Genomic DNA, 23,294 nt, shown 5'->3' with positions numbered 1-23,294 from the left:
GATGACCTGTAAGGTCCCTTCCAACTCTGGTTATCTGTTAAGGAAAAAAGGAAGGAAGGAAGGAAGGAAGGACGGACTTGATTACAACAATGATGAGCTTGATTACAATGATGATGAGGCAGTGTTGGGATTAAGAATCCATACAAAGAATAGGGTTGGAGTCCAATCCGATCATTCTGGAGAAAATTTATTCCCATGGCTTTTATAAGTCATCACTAGCTTGATGGCACATAATCAAAATCAAATGCTACACATTTTATTTTATTTTATTTTATTATTTTATTTTATTTTATTTATTTAAACCGTTTATATGGCTGCCCATATCAGACTCTGGGTAGCTTCCAATCAAGGATTAAAACAACATCAATAATAAAACAACATAATGCATAACCGTACATATACCTATTAAAACATTCAATGTATTAAGTGTTTCATTTATAAACCTACAACTAAATATTACTTACAACATCAAATAATGAATATTAAAAGCTGGCACCAAAGTTGATCTTCCACATGCTAGTTCATCGTTCAAACCTCTCGTTCCCCTCATCCTGTCCCTGGGACTGAGGTAAAAGTGAGCTCTTAAGATCCTTTCAGAAGGCAAGGAGAAGGGTGGGAGGACTGCTGAACCTCAGGGAGAACGGACTTCCATAGGGCAATGTTTAAAGCAGAGGCCCCCAACCTTTAGGGCACCAGGGACCTGTTCTGGGAAGAGAGATTTTTCCGTGGACTGGAGCAGGTGTGGTTTAATGCGCTGCCTGCATCCCATGGATGGGGCTTTGCTTGTTTGCGCAGTCCAGTTTTTGGCAGGCCGTGGCCAGAAGTGGTATATTTATTTTATTTATTTATTTATTTGATTTGCCAATTGTTTACAAGATAATAAGTATAAGTGTATACATAGTTGTGAATACATGAAATGGGTACATATAAGAAAAATAAAAGAATAAGAGAAACAATAGGACAGGGACGGTAGGTTCTGACCAGTTCTGGAGAACCGGTAGCGGAAACTTTGAGTAGTTTGGAGAACCGTCCAATAAACCTCTGACTGGCCCCGCTAACCCCATCTATTCTCTGCCTCCCGAGTCCCAGCTGAACGGCTGGGTCTCCTTTGGTTGCCGTGCACAGGAGAAGGGAGCTGGAAAGCAGGTTAGTGGGGTGGGGAGGGAACGGAGATTTTGCAGAGTATTCTTCCCCTGCCATGCCCACCAAGCCACGCCCACAGAACTGGTAATAAAAAAAAAAAATTGAATCCCACCACTGGCCATGGCCTGGTTGCGGGTCTATGGACCGGGGGTTGGGGACCTCGGGTTTAAAGGAAGGAACTAGGAGCATGCCCACCCTATCTGACCTGGTCAGACTGGCCTTAAGAAAAGGAAAGCCCCATTCACGGGATGCAAGCAGCACCCAAACCACACCCCCTCCTGCCTTAAGAAAAGGCAGTCGTACAAATAACCTGACCCTGTGCCAGTGGTGGGATTCAAGTTGTTTTGTCTACTGGTTCTGTGGGCGTGGCTTAGTGGGCGTGTAAAATCCCCATTCCCACCCCACCCCACTAACCTGCTTTCCAGCTCCATTCTCCTGTGCAGGGCAACCAAAGAAGACCCAGCCGATCAGCTGGGACTCGGGAGGCGGAGAATAGATGGGGGCGGGACCAGACAGGGGTGGTATTTGCCGGTTCTCCGAACTACTCCAAATTTCCGCTACCCGGTTCTCCAGAACTGGTCAGAAGCCACTGAATTCCACCTCTGCCCTGTGCCCTACAGGGCTTTAAAGGTAATAACCAGCACCTTGAATTGCACCTGGGAGGAAACTGAGAGCTAGTATAACTCTATGCAACAGAGGTGTTACATGGAGAAACCCAAGGGACGCCCATCACTGTGGTTGCCATGGTCACATTCTGGTACTGGCTGTAGCTTCCAGCTGATCTTTATTAAATTTGTCATCCACCTATCTTACCACAGGGTATTTCCGGGCAGCTCACAACGCTAAAAAGGAGAAACCTATACAAAACATGCATGTAATTAAATCAAATACTATAAAAGTACTAATTTATCAACCCTAATAAAAGATGAGCGAAGGCGTGGTAGGATGAGGAGGGAGGAGGATGGGTTGTGTTCTCAATCTGTCTGCCATCTCCAGGATGACAGGACTCCCCCCACTGGAGCTCCAAGCCAACGGACAGAGTCTTGCGGAAGGAGTCTTGAGGTCTTGCGGAAGGTCAGGAGGGTGGGATCTGAAAGGGCAGCCCCATGTAGAGTTCATTGGAGTAGCCCGAACAGGAAGTGACCATGAGCCCAAGGCCTCCTGGCCCAGAAAAGGGCAGAATCAGCATACCAGATCAATCCCCACCCCACTTTCGTGCCATGACTGCCACCTGCTCATTGAGCAGGAATCATTGAGTCTAGGAGGATCTGCAAATTGTGCACCAGCTCAAAACCATTGACCATTAAAAAAAAAAAAATACTAGATTCAGGAGGCTAAAACATATGAAGAACGGTTACAGGAACTGGGCATGGCTGGTCTAGTGAAGAGAAGGACCAGGGGAAACAGGATAGCGGTCTTCCAATATTTGAGGGGCTGCCACAGAGAGGAAGGAGTCAAGCTATTTTCCAAAGCACCCAAAGGCCACAGAAGGAATAATGGATGGAAACTGAACAAGGAGAGATTCAACCTGGAAATAAGGAGAAACTTTCTGACAGTGAGAACAATCAACCCATGGAACAGAAGTTGCCCTCGGAAGTTGTGGGAGCGCCATCACTTGAGACTTTCAAGAAGAGATTGGACTCCCATCTGTCAGAAATGGTGTAGGGTCTCCCACTGGGGTGGGGGGGTTGGACTAGATGACCTACAAGGTCCCTTCCAACTCTGATTATCTGTCATCTGTACCTGGAATTCTTGTTTTAAAAAAATATAACAGGATGAATAGAGGACACATTGATATAGATCAGGGGTCTTCAAACTTGACAGCTTTACGACTTGTGGACTTCAACTCCTAGAATTCCTCCTCCAGTCATGTTAGCTCAGGGATTCTAGGAGTGGAAGTCCACAAGTCTTAAACTTGCCAAGTTTGAAGACTCTTGATGTAGATGAAAGATGAAATCTAAAAAAGGCTGACACCCACCCACACAACAGCACAGGTAGACGTATAGTTAGGCATTAGATGCCCTTCCTTCATGGAACAGTATTGCTGAATACATTTTAAGCAACACTGTTAGGATTGGCCAGTCTTTTAGTGGCCATAATTAGTGTTTTCGAAGGACCACAGTGGGCAACAGGATGAATGAGTAGAAAACCCTACCTTTTCTAGGGAAGAAAAGTAATAGGACTATAGGTGAGTTTTGTCTGCCTTTTACAGCCTTTCTTGTCACAGTTGTTAAGTGAATCATTGCAGCTATTAAGTTAGTAACACTGTTGTTGAGTGAGTCGGGCTTCCCCATTGAGGTTGCTTCTCAGAAGTCCGCAAAAGGGGATTGTATGACCCCCAGGATGCTGTGACCGTCATAAATACGAACCAGTTGCCAAGCATCTGAATTTTGATCCTATGACTAGGGCAAGGGTCTTCAAACTTGGCAGCTTTAAGACTTGTGGACTTCAACTCCCAGAATTCCTGAGCTAACATGATTGGAGGAGGAATTCTGGGAGTTGAAGTCCACAAGTCTTAAAGCTGTCGAGTTTGAAGACCCCTGCTATAGGGATACTGCAAAAAGAGAGAATAATGGTTGTTAGTCACTTTTTTTAATGCCATTGTAACTTTGAATGGTCACTAAACGAATGGCTATATGTTGAGAGGAACCTCCAACTAAAGTTGATTAGTTGGAGGATCAAATTAAGACTCGGTGGCCAAAGATGGTGAATCTCTGGGATGGAGGGCAGGTTGTTATGGATGGGGAAAGTGTTAAGTCCTTGCCGTCATACGTTTTGACTCACCCACCCAGCACCTCTTCCTTTCCACTCCTCGTCCCACCAAGGCTTGCAATGAGTTCACAACCCACGTGATGAATTTGCTTCGAGAGCAAAGCCGCACACGCCCGGTGTCGCCTAAGGAGATTGAGCGCATGGTCAGCATCATCCACCGGAAGTTCAGCTCTATCCAGATGCAGCTGAAGCAGAGCACGTGTGAAGCGGTCATGATCCTGCGTTCCCGCTTCCTGGATGCCAGGTGGGTATTTTATTTCAGAAGTGAAATATGGCCCCTTTATGACTTGTGGACTTCAACTCCTAGAATTCCTGAGCCTTATGACTTGTAGACTTCAATTCCTATGGCCCTTTTATAACTCGTGGACTTCAACTCCCAGAATTCCTGAGTTTTATGACATACAGACTTCTATGGCCCTTTTATGCCTTGCAAACTTCAACTCCCAGAATTCCTGAGCCTTATTACTTGTGGACTTCAACTCCTATAGCCCTTTTATGACTCGTGGACTTCAACTCCCAGAATTCCTGAGTTTTTTGACTTGTAGACTTCAACTCCTATGGCCCTTTTATGACTCGTGGACTTCAACTCCCAGAATTCCTGAGTTAAGCCATGCTGGCTCAGGAATTCTGGGAGTTGAAGTCCACGAGTCATAAAAGAGTCATAGTTCCTCACCCCCATTTTATGTAAACAGGCTGTAAAATTGGAGTGGGCCTTGCCAGCCAAAACAAATGTCTTCCCTCTCCTCAAGAGTTTAATGCAGTATTCCTCAATTTCAGTCACTTCTAAGAGATACAGGCAGTCCTCAACTTATAATCATAATGGAGCCTGCCCACCATGGTCATAAGTTATGACGGTCATAAAAACCTTGGTTTTTGTGACAGTCATTAACCAAACACCACAGTCATAAAGTGGACACTGTAGATGTTAAGCAAGCACCAAGGTTCTTAAGCAAATAATGATTGGCCTTGTGTGGCGTGGCTTTGCCGAAAACCAGAAGTAAATGCTGGGAAGTTTTTTTTAGCAAAACTATTGTAAAATGCAGGCACATGACCACGAGACACCGATGAAAAACCGCACCTGGTTGCCAAATACCTGGTTTGGTCACATGACATGAAATACAGGAACTGGGCCTGGCTAGTCTAGTGAAGAGGACCAGGTGAGACACGATAGCAGCCTTCCAATATTTGAGGGGCTGCCACAGAGAGGAAGGGATCAAGCTATTTTCTAAAGCGCCTGTAGGCCAGACAAGGAATAACGGATAGAAACTGAACAAGAAGAGATTCAACTGGGAAATAAGGAGAAATTTTCTGACAGAAATTTTCTGACAATCAACCAATGGAACAGCTTGCCCTCGGAAGCTGTGGGAGCGCCATCACTTGAGGCTTTCAAGAAGAGATTGGGCTCCCATCTGTCAGAAATGGTGTAGGGTCTCCCGCTTGGGCAGGGGGTTGGACTAGATGACCTACAAGGTCCCTTCCAACTCTGATTATCTGCTATCTGTTACATATCCTCAACCAATGTACCCCGGGATACTGTAACTGTCATAAATATGAGCCATGATCCAATCTGGGTCAGTCGCCGGGATCAGAGGTTTTTTGTCTCCCGAGATTTCGGGCTTGTTCTGGAGCCCATCCTCAGGGTAAATTCTCTCTAGCCTCCAGCACGAGTGACGTGATCACCTTTTTGTGACCTTCTGACAAGCAAAGTCAATGGGGAAGCCTCTGGTTAGTGAGAAGTTCCCCTGAGGATAGGAGTCCGAAAGCTCAGGAGGCAAAAACCTCTGGTCCCGCTGACCCACCCTGCTTACGTTATCCTGGGACGCGTATGTTCACCTTCATTCAAGCCTCTGAATTTTGATCATGTGACCATGGGCATTGCTGCATTGGTCATAAGTGTGAGAAACGGTCATAAGTCGCTTCGTTGAGTGCCGTTGTACCATTGAACGTCACCAAATGAGCCTGTATCTATATATATATAAAAGCGAAATACCACTCACGCATCATCACAAAATCTCCAGAACTGTAAAGCTTACAAACTTGAAATTTGGCACGTATGTTCCTCTTGGCTTCTAGGGGCTCACTAAGAATGGATTTTTCAAAATAACCATCAGAGCATTAGTATTTCAAATATTATTAGTATTATTAAAATGCTCTGATGCTAAGGAGTTCTACTTCCCCTTCCCCACCTGAAAAGAAATCTGTTCCAAATGCAAAACACAAGCAGAGGAGAGGAGTTTCAGTTTCAGAGCACCAAGCTGCTTTAGTACAGAACAGTTGAGCTAAGCCACGCCCAGGCTTCTTGCTGTCTCCTTCCATGGGTGGGGTTCAACCAGCATTACTATCGGTGTGGTGATTACGTTTGGCATGTGCATGTGCGCACGTGTAAAGTAACCTTAGGCTGTGCCGCCCGGACAGCTGAAAAGCGCTGCATAGCATTTGAAAAGCCACTTTTTTGCTGCTTTTTCGAGGTCAGCTGTGCCGCGCAAAGCAGCTAAGCTTGAAAAAGCAGGAAATAAAGGACAGGTAAGAGCCCCGGGCGGGTGGGTGGGCCAAACAGCAGCAAACACAACCGGTTCTGTGTCTGCTGTTCTTCAGAGCTACCGGCTCTATAGAACCGGGCAGAACCGGTAGCATCCCACCTCTGTCTCCTTCTTGCTCACACAGCAAATACTGTTTCAGTTTCCAAACGGCCCTCAACTCTCACACACTGACTGGACGCTAGCCAGGTGAATACCAGTGGATGCTGGTAGGCAGAGGCACAAATTTTTCCCCCCCTTATTTTCCTCCCCCAAAACTAAGCCCGATCACATAGTTTCATAGCGAAGCACAGGTATAGAGCTAGTATAATTATACACAGGAAAGGCTTACCATACTAATGCAATAAAACTGCAATTCAGTGGTAATTGATTAAAAATCAGAAAAGGAGAAACACTAAAGGTTTAAATGTCTGTGGAGATTCTCAGTCATCCTGGTCATGGTTATCCCAAAGGTGTTTTTTTTTTTTTTCAAGAAGCAACTGGACTTTCTTTTTTTTTTTCTTTGAAGACATTTTGCTTCTCGTCCAAGAAGTTTCTTCGGCTCTGACTGGATGGTGGGGAATGGAAAGATTTATAGTCCTTGCAGAGGCAGCTGGTCATTTGCATTCTTTTAGCGAATCATTGAGGCCACCTGGAGGTTTATTTTGAAGACAGCAAAGTCTATATTATAGACCGAGAGGACCACTGGTTTGAAAAAAGGAGTCAAAGAGGCCACCTGTGCCAAAATTGAACACCCCTCTCAACAGAGAGAGAGGGGGATACAACATCATGTATCTCCAATCTACAACACAGTCCTTTCAGCAGTTCCAAAAAGGCGAGTCATCCATTTCCACTACGCAGGTGACCCTAAGGACACAAATAAACCTCCAGGTGGCCTCAGTGACTCTACAAAATGCAAATGACCATCAGTCTGCAAAGGAGTATAATTATCCTTCCATTCCTCGCCATCCTGTCAGAGGTGAAGAAGCTCCTTGGATGAGAAGCGAAATGGATTCAAAGGAAAAACAGAAACTCCAGTTGGCTCTTGAAGAAAACACCTTTTAGACGCTAAGTGTGACCGGGAAGGAGATTCGTCTCCAGGCAATCTTGCTTGGCGATTAAAAGTTTCATAAATGGAGTTTGATGTTCTCTTCTGCCCAAGAACTACCATTCCATTCTGCTGATTGTCGTATCTGGGCGACCTCCCATATGTTGTGAAATACCTAGCTTCAGAAATCTTGGAAACGTGTAAATGTTGGCAAATAAATGTGTGCGCGTGTGCGTTTGTGTGTGTGTGTGTGTGTACATACGTACACACACACACACACACATTCCCGACTGTGGGAAATACAAATATATCATGACTTCCTGTAGAACTGTGCATACTTCCTACTATTTAAAACTGCGTCAAGAATAATTGAAAGCCACCGAGTATTTGTATTCTGTAAACCTAGCGAACATTTGAATGTGTTACTTTGCAGAACTCCTCATTTAGCATCTGTGATTGGAACCAGCAACTTGGTTGTTAAACAAATGGATCACTGGGTGAAACCACAAGTGTTGTTTAATGATCTTTAGCTTTACCTTTGCTTAACGGATCCTTGAAGGTCATAAATGCAAGGATTGGTCACAAAGTTTTTCATCCCCGTCGTAAACTGTGAAGGGTTGCTGTACAAGGTAGTGAGGAGAGAGGATGGATCTGGAGATAGTGGCGATATAGCAATAGCACTTGGACAGAGTCAGCCTATTGCCCCCCAACAATTTGGGTCCTCATTTTATCCACCTCAGAAGGATGGACAGCTGAGTCAACCTTGAGCCTGGTGGGATTTGAACTGCCAAATTGTAGGCAGTTGGCTGCAGAAGTAGCTTGCTTGCACTCTAACCACTGCGCCACAGAGGCTCATATGTTGTTGGACATCTCATTTAGAGAGTTGGGGGCTCAATATACACAGCCAGCATGTTTTCAAGAAAGCTTGGAGAATCGCTGGAGTCTTACCTGGAAAGAAAAGTGTTAGAACTGCATTTCTCAAGAGCATCTCCGCATATTTTAGCACTCCTGTGGAATTTATATGTCAACTCCAATTCTTTTTCTGACAGGCGGGATTTTTAAGTAATTTTGCATGGCGAATGAAGGCGAATATATGCATGTCCCAGAATAATGTTGCAGGATTCAATCTTCAGCGGGTATTGACACCCTAAATGGCAATCATCTTGTTCTCATTGTCAACCTCTTCCCACCCACCCCTCTTTGTCCCACGCAACGGACAGGCGGAAGCGACGCAATTTCAGCAAGCAAGCCACCGAGGTCCTGAACGAATATTTCTACTCGCACCTGAGCAACCCGTATCCCAGCGAGGAGGCCAAGGAGGAGCTTGCCAAGAAGTGCGGCATCACCGTCTCGCAGGTACCAGGACCTATGCGGGGGGAAGGTCTGAAGCTGAACCGAGCAGGCTACGAGACTGTCTGCGAGAGACGGTAGGGTCACTTCGGGAAAGAAGGTCGGCCGGGGGAAAAGGGTCCAGGTTTGGCTGACCTATCGATCCATAATTCCCTTCCTTCCTCACCCCTCTTTCCCCGCCCCCCTTGTTCCCCTCCCACTTCCTGCTCCTCCATGTTGACCTCTGCCCTCTCCCTCCCCTCCCTCCTTCCAGGTCTCAAACTGGTTCGGGAACAAGCGCATCCGTTATAAGAAGAACATCGGCAAGTTCCAAGAGGAAGCCAATATTTACGCCGTGAAAACGGCGGTCAGCGCCGCACAGAGTGGGGGCGACTCTCCCAACACCCCCTCCTCCGCGGGTAACTCCCCTCCTCCCCAAAACTCCGCTACACCCCATGTTGGTGCAGGAGTCCTTGCTGGGATTGGAGAAGCATGGAACTGCCACCCACATCCCACTCCAACCAATGGTGGAGCTCCTGAGGAGAACCTCCATCCCCAGCTCTTCCACCCCCTTCCAAACAAGCGGTCATCCTTACCGAGGGCAGACCTAGATGCTTGCTTCTTTCTCTTCTTTCCTTCCTTTCTTCCTTCTCCCCAGCCCCCTCCCCCAGGCCAATGTCATGGTCTGTGGGAATGAAGAGCCCCAGACTAGACCCCAGTCAGATAAGACCACAGCTGGAATGTGGGCCTTCCCTGGTTTCTTGGATGGTAAAAGTGAAGGGGGAGAGGAGAAGATGTGCCTTCAGATTTGCAAGATTTATTTACTTATTGATTTTATTTTTCCAAATTTATTGGCCGCCCAACTTACCACAGAGTAAGGTGGGGATCCTGTTATAGTTCTGTTACTGTAACCTTACACAAAAGATAAGAGCTTAGTATTCCCGGGTGCGCTTGGGGCTCTTGGCATGCACCTCCACTTAACGTAACTTCTCAGCAGCCTTAATCTTTTCTTTCCTCGAAAGAGCGGTGTCTTTCCACCCGTTCACTCTGTTGCTCTTTTTTTTTTTTTCCTCCCCTCTTCCCTCCGATTTTCTCACAGGCTCCGGGGGCTCCTTCAATCTTTCCAGTTCGGGGGATATGTTCATGGGCCTTCAAGGGCTAAATGGAGACTCCTATTCTACATCACAGGTTAGTTCCGTCCCATCCCGTCCGTTCCCCCCCGCTCCCTCCTCCCAGCTTGGGACTTGCCGCATCCGCAGAGAACTTCGCGCAACCCATCCGCTGTTGAAATGATAGAAAAGTCTGTTCTCCTTACTGTCCCAAAGACGCTTCTTTTCTTTCTTTTTTTTAAAAATAAACTTTATTAATTTTACAATTAAAATAGACAAACAACACGTACATAAATGTCAGAGAGGAAAAGGAAAGAAAGAAAAAAGCGTAGAAAGAAAAATCAGAAAACAATTAAAAACACTTTCATCCTCAACAGTTTGTGGGACCTTATTTTTAACCTTATTTTATGCCATATGCACAATTAATCCTTGATGTGTATATATACATATACATACACACACACACACACACACACACACACACACACACACACACACACATATATATATAAAGTTTTCATGGGTACTTACATGTATGGAATTCGGCTTTGTTCGGGTATTTTCCCACGTCATTATAGTTGTGCTTTTAAAGTTGTAGCAACGTTTCGGCAGAATCTCACCTGCCTTCATCAGGCTTCTGTATTGTGTTCGTAAGAATATAGATAGATAGATAGATAGATAGATAGATAGATAGATAGATAGATATAGATATAGATATAGATATAGATATAGATATAGATATATATATAGATCTTTGGTTATTCGGGTTTTCTCCCGCGTAAAATTGGAAGCATCTAGGCGACGTTTCGATGAAGTCTCATTCATCATCTTCAGGCTTGTGTCTTCGGCTTGTGTCTTCGGAGCTCCGAGAAGCACAAAGCCAAAGACACAAGCCTGAAGATGATGAATGAGACTTCATCCAAACGCTATAGTTGCTCAGATACTTCCAATCTTACGCGGGAGAAAACCCACAGGCTGGTGCTCGGCCAAAGATCTATATATATACATACATGGTCATATATATGCGGTTGCCCCCCCCGCCCAATATATATATATATATATATATATATATATATATATATATATATATATATATATATATATATATGTAGACTTGCATACCTGTACCCGTGAAAATCTACAAATATATATGTAGAGCTGGTCGCGGCGATGAGCAGCAGAAACAGAACTAACAGAACTGGTTCTCTCTGCCACTCTGCGGTTGGGCCCGCCCACTCTCCCATACTCACCTTTATCCTCTGAATTTGAAGCGCAGCTGCGTTGCGTGGCACAGAATAGCGCCGCGCGGCAGCTGCTGCAACAACCGGGAGAGTGCAGGCTTGCAGGAGGCGAGTTAGAACGCCTCTGTAGGCCTGTGCAAAGTGCATGTTCGGCGTGCACGCACACGCAAAGTGCATGCACTCAGGCAAAGTGTGCCCACCAAGCCACGCCCACTGAACCGGTGGTAAAAATATTTGAATCCCGCCACTGACAGAGAGGATTGCTGGTTTGAAAGAGGGGTTAAAGATGTCATCCCTGTCTCAGCAGAAGGGGAGGGACACGACATCACTTATCTCCAGTCTACAAACACAATCTTTTAGCAGTTCCAAGAAGGCCCCACACTCCTTTGCACCACTCAGGTGACCCTGACGACACAGATAAACCTCTTAAGTGGCCTCAACGAGTCTCTAGGATGCAAATGACTAGCTGTCTGCAACGAGTATACTAAATCCTTCCATTGCCCACCATCCAGTCAGAGCCGAAGAAGCTTCTTGGATGAGAAGCAAAACGTCTTCGAAGAAAAAAACAGTTGCTCTTTTTAAAAAAAAGCATCTTTGGGACAGACATGACCTGGATGACTGAGAATCTCCATAGACATGTTCTCCTTACTGTTCCTTTGGCACGATTATGTTTGGCCCTCTGGGAAGACTATGATCCTGATAGTCGTAAGGATCAGGGCTACAGGGTAGACTAGGAAGGGGAGGAAAATATCTTTGAGGAACGAGGTCGCTGATCACTTTAAAAAAAATACACAGATATTCTTGAGGTTTCCGGGAGCTTGATTTACAGACTCTGTTATCTTTCTGGGATTTTAAAAAAAAAACAACTCTTAAGAATCTGGATGTAATTGTACAATAAGGGATGAAAACGGAGGGTACCAAATCCTGGGCCAGGCCAAGTCCAAAAATGGTGGGGAATTTCTAGAAGCTTGGCAGCCTGACAAATCAGCCATCAATAGACACATTGACATGAACAACATCTATAGATTATGCAAAAAGAGATAATCAACCAGCCCAAAAAAGAACAAGGAGAACCAAGCACCCCTCCACCAGTATTCAGCACTCAGATCAGCATAGGTTAACTCCAAGGTTGACTTTAGAGCAACAATCAAGTAAACAAACAATTAAACGCACATAAAGACAACCGCACTCCCAGTCTGTGGTTTTTTTTAGTACTTATAATACACATTTTTATTCTGTGTTATTTTAATTGGGGGCTGTTGTTTTGCTTTGTTTATTGTGAGTCAGTGAGGTTTTTATGATTCGTAATTATCGTAACCAACCTAGATTGGATCCTGTATAATCCTAACCGACCCAGATTGGATCTTGCATAATCATCATAATTTATTATACTGGTAGGCGATCTGATTCCCAACCGCTCTGGGCGGTTAACGATGAAACAAAGAAATTAAAATTGATAACAGTTGGCAAGCACAACATGGATGGAATGAAGCCAGCAGTCCCATTGTCCTGTGTCAAAGATGTGGTGAAATGTCATTGTCAGGCATTTTTTGACAACAGCAGAGGGGGTGGGGTGGCATCTGGATCTCTGGGGACCTCTCATTCCAAAGGATATAAATTTGATAATTGTAGATAATTTGAGCATTGTAGATAAATAAATGGCAACCGAGCCAAAAGTTGCCACAGTTCAAAGCCAATATAAAAAATAAAACAATATAACAATGCCCCTAGCCAAGACTGAGTATGAAAAGGAGTATCCTCCCAAGAGAATGGGCTCACCAATGTATGGGAGGAAAGCCGAGTCTTGGCAGCTCTGTGAAAAAGATAAAAAGAGTCTAACGTTAAATTTCTTGGCTGCAGGAACTGGAGAGGAAGTTTAAATGGCTGTTTCCCTCACACACCTTTTTTTTCTTTCTGAAGTACTATGTTGCGTTAAAGAACAGGGTGAATCTATGGCAAAATATGTGTTGTGTCCAGAATTGATAACGGATATTTTTCAGTCTCTCCCTTCATCCTCCCAAGCTTGTATTCTTTCTACCTTTTGTCTGTTTTTCTTTTTAACTCCTAGGTGGAGTCGATGCGTCACTCCATGGGGCCTGCTGGCTATGGGGACAGTATGGCTGCCAACCAGATGTACAGCCCACGAGAAATGAGGGTGAGTTTAGGTCAAGAGTGGGATAACTTCTGGTTTACTTGGGCCTCTGGCAGCATCATTTCCAACTGGTTGCTTGGCTGTGCTACGTAATACAGAGTTCCCCAACCTTTCCGGGATGGTGGCCCGGAAAGGTCGGAAGGCGGAAAGAGGCGATGGTTTTGTGGGAGGGGTAGGTGCCTGGGTGCACACAAGCACCCATTACTCGCACGAGTGGGGCTAAGAGTGCCCACAATACTTGTGCAAGTGGAGCTCCAAGCACCCATCATACTCGCGCAAGTTAGGCCGAGAGCGCCCGTGACGTTCGCGCGAGTTAGGCCACGATGCTGGCACGAGTGGGGCCGAGAGCGCCTGCGAGGTTCGTGCAAGTGGGGTGGTGCGCATGCGTGCACATCAGCTGGCTCCTCCTATGAATTGAAATGGCATCTTTCAGTTTCGAGACTATGGTGTCATGCTATGAAACCGGTAACTGCCACTTCCCATGTTGTTTCAATGCTGTATGCCCGCGATGGCGAACCTATGGCATGCGTGCCACAGGTGGCATACAGAGCCATTTGTGCGGGCACGTGATTTCCCAGCCAAACTTACCTGCGCTGCGCATGCGTGCGCTTCCCAGCTGATTTTTGACCTGTTTGAGGCCATTTTCGCCCTTTTGGAGGCTCAAGGAAGTGCCTGTTTTCAGCCTCCGGAGAGCCTCTGGAGCTCAGGGGAGGCGGTTTCGGCCTCCCAGAGGCTCAAGGGAAGCCTCTGCAGCCTCGGGGGGGCGGGGGGGGCAGAAATCAGCTGGGAGGCGCGTGCATGCGCAATGCAGGTAAGGGGGCGGGGCAGAGGTGTTGAGTGCGCATATTGTTGAGGTAATTCCCCGTTAGGAGAATGAGCGCATACAGGGAGACGCATTTGAGATACACTGTACAGTAAATGTAGGTTTTTACTTCCAGAAAGGTTAAAGCAAAGTCCAAAATAGGCAGTCCAAAGTCATTCACAAGTAAATCAGTCAGTTTTTCAATCCAGGGATAATCCAAATATCAAAGTCCAGTGTCAAAAAACAGTTCAGTATCAGACTTACATTAAATCCAGTAATATCAGTCAATTAGAAGAAATGGAGCAACGGCAATACTTTCCAACAGAAGGAAACAGAGATACTCACTCAGACACACTCTCTTCTGAGACTAAGACTAAAACAAACCAGGTTTCTGGCTCCATCTTATGGCCGTTTGAGAGACCACACCTAATTGCAGTTTTTGCAATCTCTTAAAGACATAGTACAAAAATGTTTATCCTGGTTTATATATTTCTAACCCAAATACCTGTTAGGTGACTCATATTCCTAACACATATGCAGGGGGTGGGTGGGGGGTGCATTACATTGTGGGTGCCAGCACATGCACGAGCTTTCGGCACACCACAACAAAAAGGTTCGCCATCCCTGCTGTATGCAAAGCTGGAGTATCCTTTCCAGAGCACGAGGCCTGGGTGGAGGATAAACTGTTGCCCAAGCAGCAGATTCTCCACTCTCCACATCACTGGAACAGTCTAATGGAACGGCAGAGCCGATACGATTAGGTCCAGCTGCGTCGCAGGAGTTTACCAGAACGTGATTGTACGCAGTCACAAACTGCTTCTGGGACTCTGGCTCCGGATTTTCCTTCGAGGTTGACTCCGGCCGGAAGCCTTTTCCAATAATAGATAGAGCCACAAGGCAGCGGAGGTTTGAAATCAAAGAGTTTCCCTTTTTCCTAGAAGATGGTTCTACCGTTTTATCTGCCGTTGGAGCATAAAGCCCTCTTCCACCCTCAAAACTGTTGACCATCTTCTCCTATAACCCTGGAAAGGGGCCCTTACGAGGTACTATCAGCCGGGCCAGCTGGACCAAGGTTTTTTTAAGGAGGCCTTACTCCTCCGAGTAGACCTGACAGCAGCCCTAGTAGCTTCTCAGAGAGAACCGGTTCGGTCTCGGACGATCTTTGGTGCTACCAGTACACCAGAACCGGGCTGAACCTATAGAATACCACTACTGGTGCATACGTTCTCCGTGTACATAAAAGAAAAGATACGTTCATCAAGAATCATGAGGCACAACACTTAATGATAGTCACAGGGAACAAATAAGCAATCGGATCCTACTAGGAAACAGTCAATATACAATCGACAAAGTTACAGTCATACAGTCACGAGTGGGAGGGTGGGAGGGTTTAAAAGCAACAAGACACAGCTCCAATACTAACACATTCATAATGAATAAGTACAGCTATGGCAAACTACAGAGAGTCATCAAACAAAAGAAAAGTGGGAGGGGATGGGTGAAAGGAAGGATGGGAGGATTAATAGTAATAATAGTTCAGACTTTGTAAATAGTTGGACAGTGTTGAGGGAATTATTTGTTTAGCAGAGTGATGGTGTTCGGGGGGGAAAAACTGTCCTTGTGTCTAGTTGTTCTGGTGTGCAGTGCTCTATAGCGTTGTTTTGAGGGTAGGGAAGGGAGATTTACCATCCTTCTTTGTTCTTTCACTACAGGCCAATGGGGGCTGGCAGGAAGCAGCCACCCCATCTTCTGTCACCTCCCCAACAGAAGGTCCCGGCAGTGTCCACTCTGACACCTCCAACTGATCCTGCTGTGCTGGCCGTTCCCCTCCTCCCCCCCTTTTCACCTTCGTCCCGATGCCAGGGAAGAGAGAAAAACGCCCGTTGTGAATGGGCCGGGCAGAGACAGGACTCCTTTCATTGCCTTAGGGTCACCGCATCACCGTGCCGGGGAAGGGTGGGGGGAGGGGAATCCGATGACCCGATGATCCTTGGGGGGGGCAGATCGTTTTGAGGTGCGCCCATCGTCGGATAGAAGACGGATGTCCTTCTGTGATCCGGAGTGATGCCTTTGATAACCAAGGCCTGACTCTTTTAAGCATCCTGGAGGGGGGAACCCAGCATTATTGGGCGGTGGGTGGGAACGGGGTGGGAGAGGTGGGTGTCCCAAACGGCTTATCAATTTGCAGGGGTTAAGGGATAGGCTACTGTGGTACCTGCAACCAATGTCATCGTCTGATGGATCTGGTTCATAAGGTTATACACCACCCCCCCCTCAAAAAAAAAGATCTGTGATTGGCAGCGTGGACGGATCTCGCGTAAGAGAAAGCGCAACGAAAGCTTGCCGGACGGGGCTCGTGTTGGCATCTCTCCATGATGGGATGATTCCAAAGGGATAGACCTGTGTCTTCCTTGTACCAGTTCAACCAGGTGAAATCGTGGGCGATCCGGATCCTGTCCCAGACCAAGATGGCGCTTCCTTCATAGGTTGTAACCAAGGATAATCGCTTCTCCTATGGGCTATTTCTGAAAACAAGAAGTGCTCTTTTCGCTCCTGTCTTGCAAGCGGGGTTGTGTGGAGTCATGAGGCTACCCTTCTTGGACCGAACCGCCCAACATGCCTCTCCGTCTATCAGTGTGTTTTCCTGCGTCTGAAGACCTAAAAAGTTGGGAGTTCGGAAAGCAGTCGTTTCTCAGGCAGATCTCCTTCAAGAAAAGATGTGGGAAGCCAAGGTGTCGAGTAATGTTGGTAAGGAGGTTAGAGACAAGACTTACCTTTATCCAAAGGTAGTGGTAGAATTCCATTAGAGCAGCGGCCCCCAACCTGCTCTTGGGGGGGGGGAGAGGGGAACTGGCTGTGCAACACACATGTGTGCTCACACACACGTGTGCTCCAGCCAGCCGCTCACGTGGCCTGATTCCAAACAGGCTGCGGCCTAGTAGTAGGCCACGGCCAGAGGGTTGGGGACCCCTGCATTAGAGCAGTTAAAGGACTTTAGGAAGGAGAACTAGTGTTAAGCACAACATTAGGGAGAACTGGATGTTCTAGAACAGTTTTTCAAACTACATTGAGTGGAACCCTAAGACGCCATGAGAATTTGATGGGGTTCCATAAAGTGGGGGGGGGGTAATAATAATAATAATAGAATAACAGAGTTGTAAGAGATCTTGGAGATCTTCTAGTCCTGTGATGCAAACCTATGGCACGCGTGCCACAGGTGGTACGCAGAGCCATTTGTGTCGTCACGTGAGCTGCAGGCAGTCTTACCTCACTGCGCATACGTGCGCCTTATAGCACTTTTTCGGCTGGTTTGAGGCCTTTTTCGGCCTCCCAGAGGCTTGAGGAAGGCTTCTGCAGGCTTTGCAGGCCGAAAACTAGCCCTGCTTCATCACTTCCTGTTTTTCAGAAAATACCGGAAGTGACGAAACGGGCCTAGTTTTCGGCCTGCAAAGCCTGCAGAAGCCTTCCTCAAGCCTCTGGGAGGCCGAAAAAGGCCTCAAACCGGCCAAAAATCAGCTGTGAGGTGCAGTGCAGGTAAGGGGGCGGCGGGGATGGGTGAGTTGATTGTGCGCGCATGCGTAGGGGGCATGGGGGCGTGCGCATTGCCTTCTGGGTGCTGGCACGTGAGCGTGCAAGCCCACGCACGATTTTTGGCCCAGGAGCCCAAAAAGGTTAGCCAGGAAATTTCTCCTGTTTTTATTTTTGCTTCTCTTCTTGATTACTTGATTACATCTATTGCTTCTTGTCCTGCCTTCAGGCGCTTTGGAGAATAGCTTGACACACACCCCCCCTCAGATATTGACACAGCTATCCGTTGAATGTGACAATTTGCTGGTCACCGAAGTTTTGACTCACGGATTCCGGGATTATTATTATTATTTTTTTAACTCACCTGGAAGTATCTGGGAAAAGGTCTTGCTCTGGAATAATTGAGGGAAATCAGCTTGGACTCTCAGCTTACTATAAATGTTACACCCTGTCAGTGGTGGGAGCTTGAATTTCATAGAGATCTACAGGATGTTGGACTAGAAGGACATACAGTGCATACAGGCACATATACGACCCCTCACCTCTTAAAGAAGACATATTTAAGGAGACAACCACAAACCCACACCCACTCTGAAGCACTTTGTCCAGGGTTGGGATTCGTCCGGTTCAGACCGGTTCGGACGAACCCCTTGCTCCGAAATTCCTGCTCTTTCCTGTGCTTTATTCCCTTTTTTTAAGAGCACAGCTGATTCGCGTGGCAGAACAATTTGCTGCGCCTCAGCTGTTTTATTCACAGGGACTGCAGTAGAAATTCCTGCTCTTTCCTGTGCTTTATTCCCTTTTTAAGAGCACAGCTGATTCGCCTGGCAGAACAATTTGCTGCGCCTCAGCTGTTTTATTCACAGGGACTGCAGTAGAAATTCCTGCTCTTTCCTGTGCTTTATTCCCTTTTTTTAAGAGCACAGCTGATTCGCCTGGCAGAACAATTTGCTGCGCCTCAGCTGTTTTATTCACAGGGACTGCAGTAGAAATTCCTGCTCTTTCCTGTGCTTTATTCCCTTTTTAAGAGCACAGCTGATTCGCCTGGCAGAACAATTTGCTGCGCCTCAGCTGTTTTATTCACAGGACTGCAGTAGAAATTCCTGCTCTTGCCTGTGCTTTATTCCCTTTTTAAGAGCACAGCTGATTCGCATGGCAGAACAATTTGCTGCGCCTCAGCTGTTTTATTCACAGGGACTGCAGTAGAAAGTAGGTATTAGAGCTTTTTTAGATGGTGAGCGTGCGTGACGCGCACGATCACCGAACTGGTTGTTATACCGGTGGAATCCCACCCCTGACTTTGTCACACCCTGTTGGAATAGCTTTGAACTCAAAAGCTTGTGTTTCCCTGGAATTGACTGAGTACCATACAGTCCTATGTGTCTGTGGAGATCCTTAAGCCATACAAGTCGTAATTGTCTCAACGGTGCTTTTTGTCCCCAAAAGGCAACTGGGCTTTTAAAAAAAACAGACCAGTTGCCTTTAAAAAAAAAAAAAAAAGTACCTTTGAGATACACGGCAAAATGTGACTCTTTTAAGAGGAGGGCCTAACGTGCGCCTTTTTAGCATCAGATTTAATGAGGTGCTGAACTTTGTAAATCTTTTGCATTCTGTTCTTAACAGAATAACAGAAAGGGACCTTGGAGGTCTTCTCGTCCAACCCCCTGCTCAGGCAGGAAAAACTATACCATTTCAGACAAATGGCTGTCCAAACTCTTTTAAAAACTTCCAGTGTTGGAGCATTTACAACTTCTGGAGGCAAGTTGTTCCACTGATTAATTGATTTCACTGTAAGAAAATTTCTCCTTAGTTCTAGGTTGCTTCTGTCTTTCTTTAGTTTCCATCCATTGCTTCTTGTCCTGCCCTCAGGCGCTTCCCTGTTTTTTTGTGGCAGCCTCTGAGATATTGGAACACTGCCATCCTGTCTTCCCTAGTCCTTCTTTCCATTATCTTTCCTTTGCTACTTTTCTCTTTCTTCAGCTAATGTCCCATTAGTTCTTACATATCCATATTCTTTTTGTGATTTATTTTTCTTTTCCCTTTTTAATATTTTCTGACATCTGAACTTTGGTTCTGTTCCATTACCAGAGTAGAGTTTTTCTACTTGACCAAACAAAAACTCGACCTGCTAGATTCCTGAACTATAATACATTTTCACTGTGGCGATTGGGCAAATCATAACTTGTGCCAGTTAGTGAGAAGGACTTTTTACATTTCTTTTTCAAAAGGAAAGAACATGAGAACGTACAAAAATGGTGTGGCAGGCCATCGGGCACAGTTATGTCAATTGCTGTTGATTCGATTAGTGTATCCTTAAGAGCCTCCGTTGATAATCATGGATGTGCTTATTGCCAAGATGCTTTGGAATATTATTTTTCTAATAATATTGGAATGAAAACAACGGAAGGGGCCTCTAAGCAGGATTGTATTGGCTAAGAGGAGATGCCTTTTATTTTGGAGGGAGAATTTTTGGGATGGCAAGTGGAAGTGGAGGAAAGATCTGCTAGCTTTTAGCAACCTTACACCAAATGAATGGGACATTTATGTAAGTTAAAACGTCCAATTCACTTTGGGAATCTTGGTGTTCCTTATAAGTATTACCTGGTTTTTAAAAACAACAACAGTGAAGGTAGTCCTCAGCTTATAACCACATCTGAGTCCAACATTTTTGTTGCTAAGTGAGACAGTTAAATTGACTTTTGCCCCATTTTACGATTTTTCTTGCCGCAGTTGTTAGTGAATCATTACAGTTGTTAAGCTAGCCACACGTTAAGTGAATCTTCCCCACTGACTTTGTCAGAAGGTCGCAAAAGGTGATCATATGACCCCGGGACACGTCATAAATATGAACCGGTTACCAAGCACCTGAATTTTGATCACATCACCACGGTCATAAACGTGAACATGATCATACGTCACTTTTTTTCTAGTGTTGTTGAAACTTCGAATCGTCACAAAAATCAAGGGTTTTTAAAACGAGGACTACCTGTATTGAAAAAATTGTCATTACCAGTTCTTCCACCAGCTACAAATTCTGATGTTGAAATCACACACTTTCCCCCCCCCAAAATATATTGGAATAAAAATAGGTGGAAGGACCTTCCAAGCAGGATTGTATCATGTTGATCTGATCAGGTAACTGGATCTGACGCTTGCAGACAATTATAGTCGCCACAAGCCAAAGCATGTGGATTAGATATCAGATTTAGTCCCAGTGTTGGGCAAGAATGTAGACAGGGCAGGAAGCTTTGAGGGCTCACACCGATCCTGTTTGCTCTTGGCCTACCTCTTACCCTACCTACTTTGGGGAGGGGAAAAAGATTTGAACAAACCGGAAGTACAGTTGGACCTTCAACGACCGCAGTAGTGCTTAACATTTCCGTTGCTAAGCAGTTGCGGTGAGTTCTGCCTCATTTTATGCCCTTTTTGCCATGGTGGTTAAGCAAATCGCTTCAGTTGTTAAGTGAATCATGCAGTTGTTATTAAGCAAATCTGGCTTCCCCCCATTGTCCGAAGCCAGCTGGGAAAGTTATTTAAAAAGTGATCACATGACCCCAGGCAGGACAATTGAAGTGTGATAAATATATGCCAGTTGCTAAAATGCCCAAATTTTGATTACGTGACCATGGGAATGCTGCAATTGTGTAAAAAAAAACAGGCTGTAAGTCACTTTTTCCAGTGCTGTTGTAACTTCGGTCAGAAAATGAACGGTTATAAGTTGAGGACCACCTGTATTCCACCTTCAGAACCTTTTTTCTGTTCTTCCCTTTTTACAAGTGTCGTCACAAGGGCAGGGCAGGACATAAATTCTTCCAGAGGAACAAACATCGAAATCTGCTGCTTCCCAATATATTGGCCTACAGCTCCCATCATGCCCCACAACTCCTGACAGCATTGGGAGCTGTAGTCCTTCCTATATAAAGTTCGCCAACTTGGAAAGTACTAAAATACGTTTCCATCTTAGGCAAAGGGCTTAGTTTGGAAGGGTATTTTCTTTAGCAGGATTGGGGGTGAAGGGGCATGTGGTGGGGGGGGAAGTGTGATTGTGTAAATAGTTTGGTGGGCAAAGTGAACCGTGAGGCAGGAGGGGGGCAGAAAACCGTGGCAACCACCGCAAATTAGCTCGAAACGCGCAAAAGCGGGTGTGGAGAGGTGTACAGTGGAAGACTTGTAGGAGAGTAGATGTTAAAATAGTGGAAAAGGAAGGAAGTAGGCCTTTGAAAATCTCAGAAAGGAAACTAAATAAAAGCTGAGGGCAGGAAGATTCAGATTAGACAAGTAAAGCTTGACAGTGTTACATCGGACAGGGAGAAACAAGTAATCCAATAGTCCAAATATATTTTAAGAGAAGGTTTCTCAACCTTAGCCGCTTTAAGAGATGTGACTTCAACTCCCAGAATTCTTCCTCCAGTCATGTTAGCTCAGGAATTCTGGGGTTTGAAGTCCACAAGTCTTCAAGCGGCTAAGGTTGAGAAACGGTGTAGAGCAGGAGTCTTCAAACTTGACAGCTTTAAGACTTGTGGACTTCTACTCCCAGAGTTCCTCCTCCAGTCATGTTAGCTCAGGAATTCTGGGAGTTGAAGCCCACAAGTCTTAAACTTGCCAAGTTTGAAGAGCCTTGGTGTAGTAGAGAGTATAGGAAAAGATTGATGGGGCGGGAGGAGGAAGCTACTAGGGCAGCTTTTCCCAACCGATCGGAAGAACCTGTTGGGGCAGAGGAGAAGACGCCAAAAACAAGATGCAACAAGAACGACGGTTGATCAGCAATTGATTGCATGGGCCACTTGGAAGAAGGATCTGAATGGTGCCAGCACCAAAGGGACACCGAGGAAGGGCGATTGCTACTGTTTCATCACAAGGATGACCGGCACAACTTCCCACCGATGGAAGAAAAGGGACACCTCCGATCCATAGAGACATCCAACCTGCACCGCTACTCCACCCCACCTCTCAGGCTGTGGGGGGGGGGGGTTTTCCACGCTAGTCAGTCCAATAGCTTTATTACCTCATGGCAAGAGAAACCAATAGAGACTTGGGACAGAGAACTTCTGAACCTGCTACCTCTGTGTACCCTGTGTGTGTGTGGTGGTGGGGGGCGGCTGGGAGACGCCCCCCCTCCCCAATCTGACCTGACCATAGGGGGGGGTGGGATGTGGGGGGTGGGGTGGACTCATTGCCCGACTGGCCATGTGACTTGTTCTGAGTTTTGCTCTAGATTTTCCTTTGCTTTTAGGATCATTATTATTTTTTTTCTTCTATAAAATTGAAGACACGTTTTGCCCTGGGATTCATTTGGAGGGAGAATTGGGGGTGGGGGAGACTGGAGAGGACGAGGGGTGCTGTTTAGTTTCTGCCATTGCTCTTGTACAGGTAATCCTTGTTGTGTTGGAAGAAATACCCTTCTGGGTTCAGGTCCAAGTGGGGAAAAAGACACTGGAAACATGGAGGCTGTTTGGAAAGATGGTTTAATGGTGGACAGGACCTCATGGCTTGGAGCTCCAAAGTGAAAAGGACGATCACGTGCTTCGAGGTGTTGGTTGAAAGGAAAGAAGGGCCAAGATGCTGAGAAACCCTTAGTTATATACCCTCTGTTGGGCCCCACTTTAGTGTTTCCTGTTCCTGTGTAAGAAACGGGGGTGGGAGGGTCTTAGCTG

At 46.0% G+C, this 23,294-nt stretch overlaps 1 protein-coding gene and 1 long non-coding RNA gene across 2 annotated transcripts in view; both read left to right on the top strand.

The window, feature by feature from the left end:
• Positions 1 to 17,959, top strand: part of PBX2 (PBX homeobox 2) — a 46,672-nt gene extending 28,713 nt beyond the window's left edge. The window contains 6 exon segments of the mRNA XM_087953247.1: positions 3,969 to 4,159; positions 8,700 to 8,835; positions 9,083 to 9,227; positions 9,908 to 9,996; positions 13,227 to 13,313; positions 15,825 to 17,959. Of these exon segments, the coding sequence (XP_087809373.1) occupies positions 3,969 to 4,159; positions 8,700 to 8,835; positions 9,083 to 9,227; positions 9,908 to 9,996; positions 13,227 to 13,313; positions 15,825 to 15,917 (741 nt within the window). The 3' untranslated portion in view covers positions 15,918 to 17,959.
• The window catches only part of LOC148131653 (uncharacterized), a 243,781-nt gene extending 220,864 nt beyond the window's left edge, over positions 1 to 22,917 (top strand). The window contains exon 2 of the long non-coding RNA XR_015747124.1: positions 22,084 to 22,917. This is a non-coding gene — a long non-coding RNA (uncharacterized LOC148131653). The remainder of the gene's footprint in view (positions 1 to 22,083) is intronic.
• The last annotated feature ends 377 nt before the right edge of the window (positions 22,918 to 23,294 follow it).

Source organism: Notechis scutatus, chromosome 2 (genome assembly GCF_049901735.1).
Source record: "Notechis scutatus isolate UNSWTSFEM ecotype Mainland chromosome 2, rNotScu1.2, whole genome shotgun sequence".
In the NCBI taxonomy this organism is placed as follows: Eukaryota; Metazoa; Chordata; class Lepidosauria; order Squamata; family Elapidae; genus Notechis; species Notechis scutatus.
This window is presented reverse-complemented; position numbering and strand designations above follow the sequence as displayed.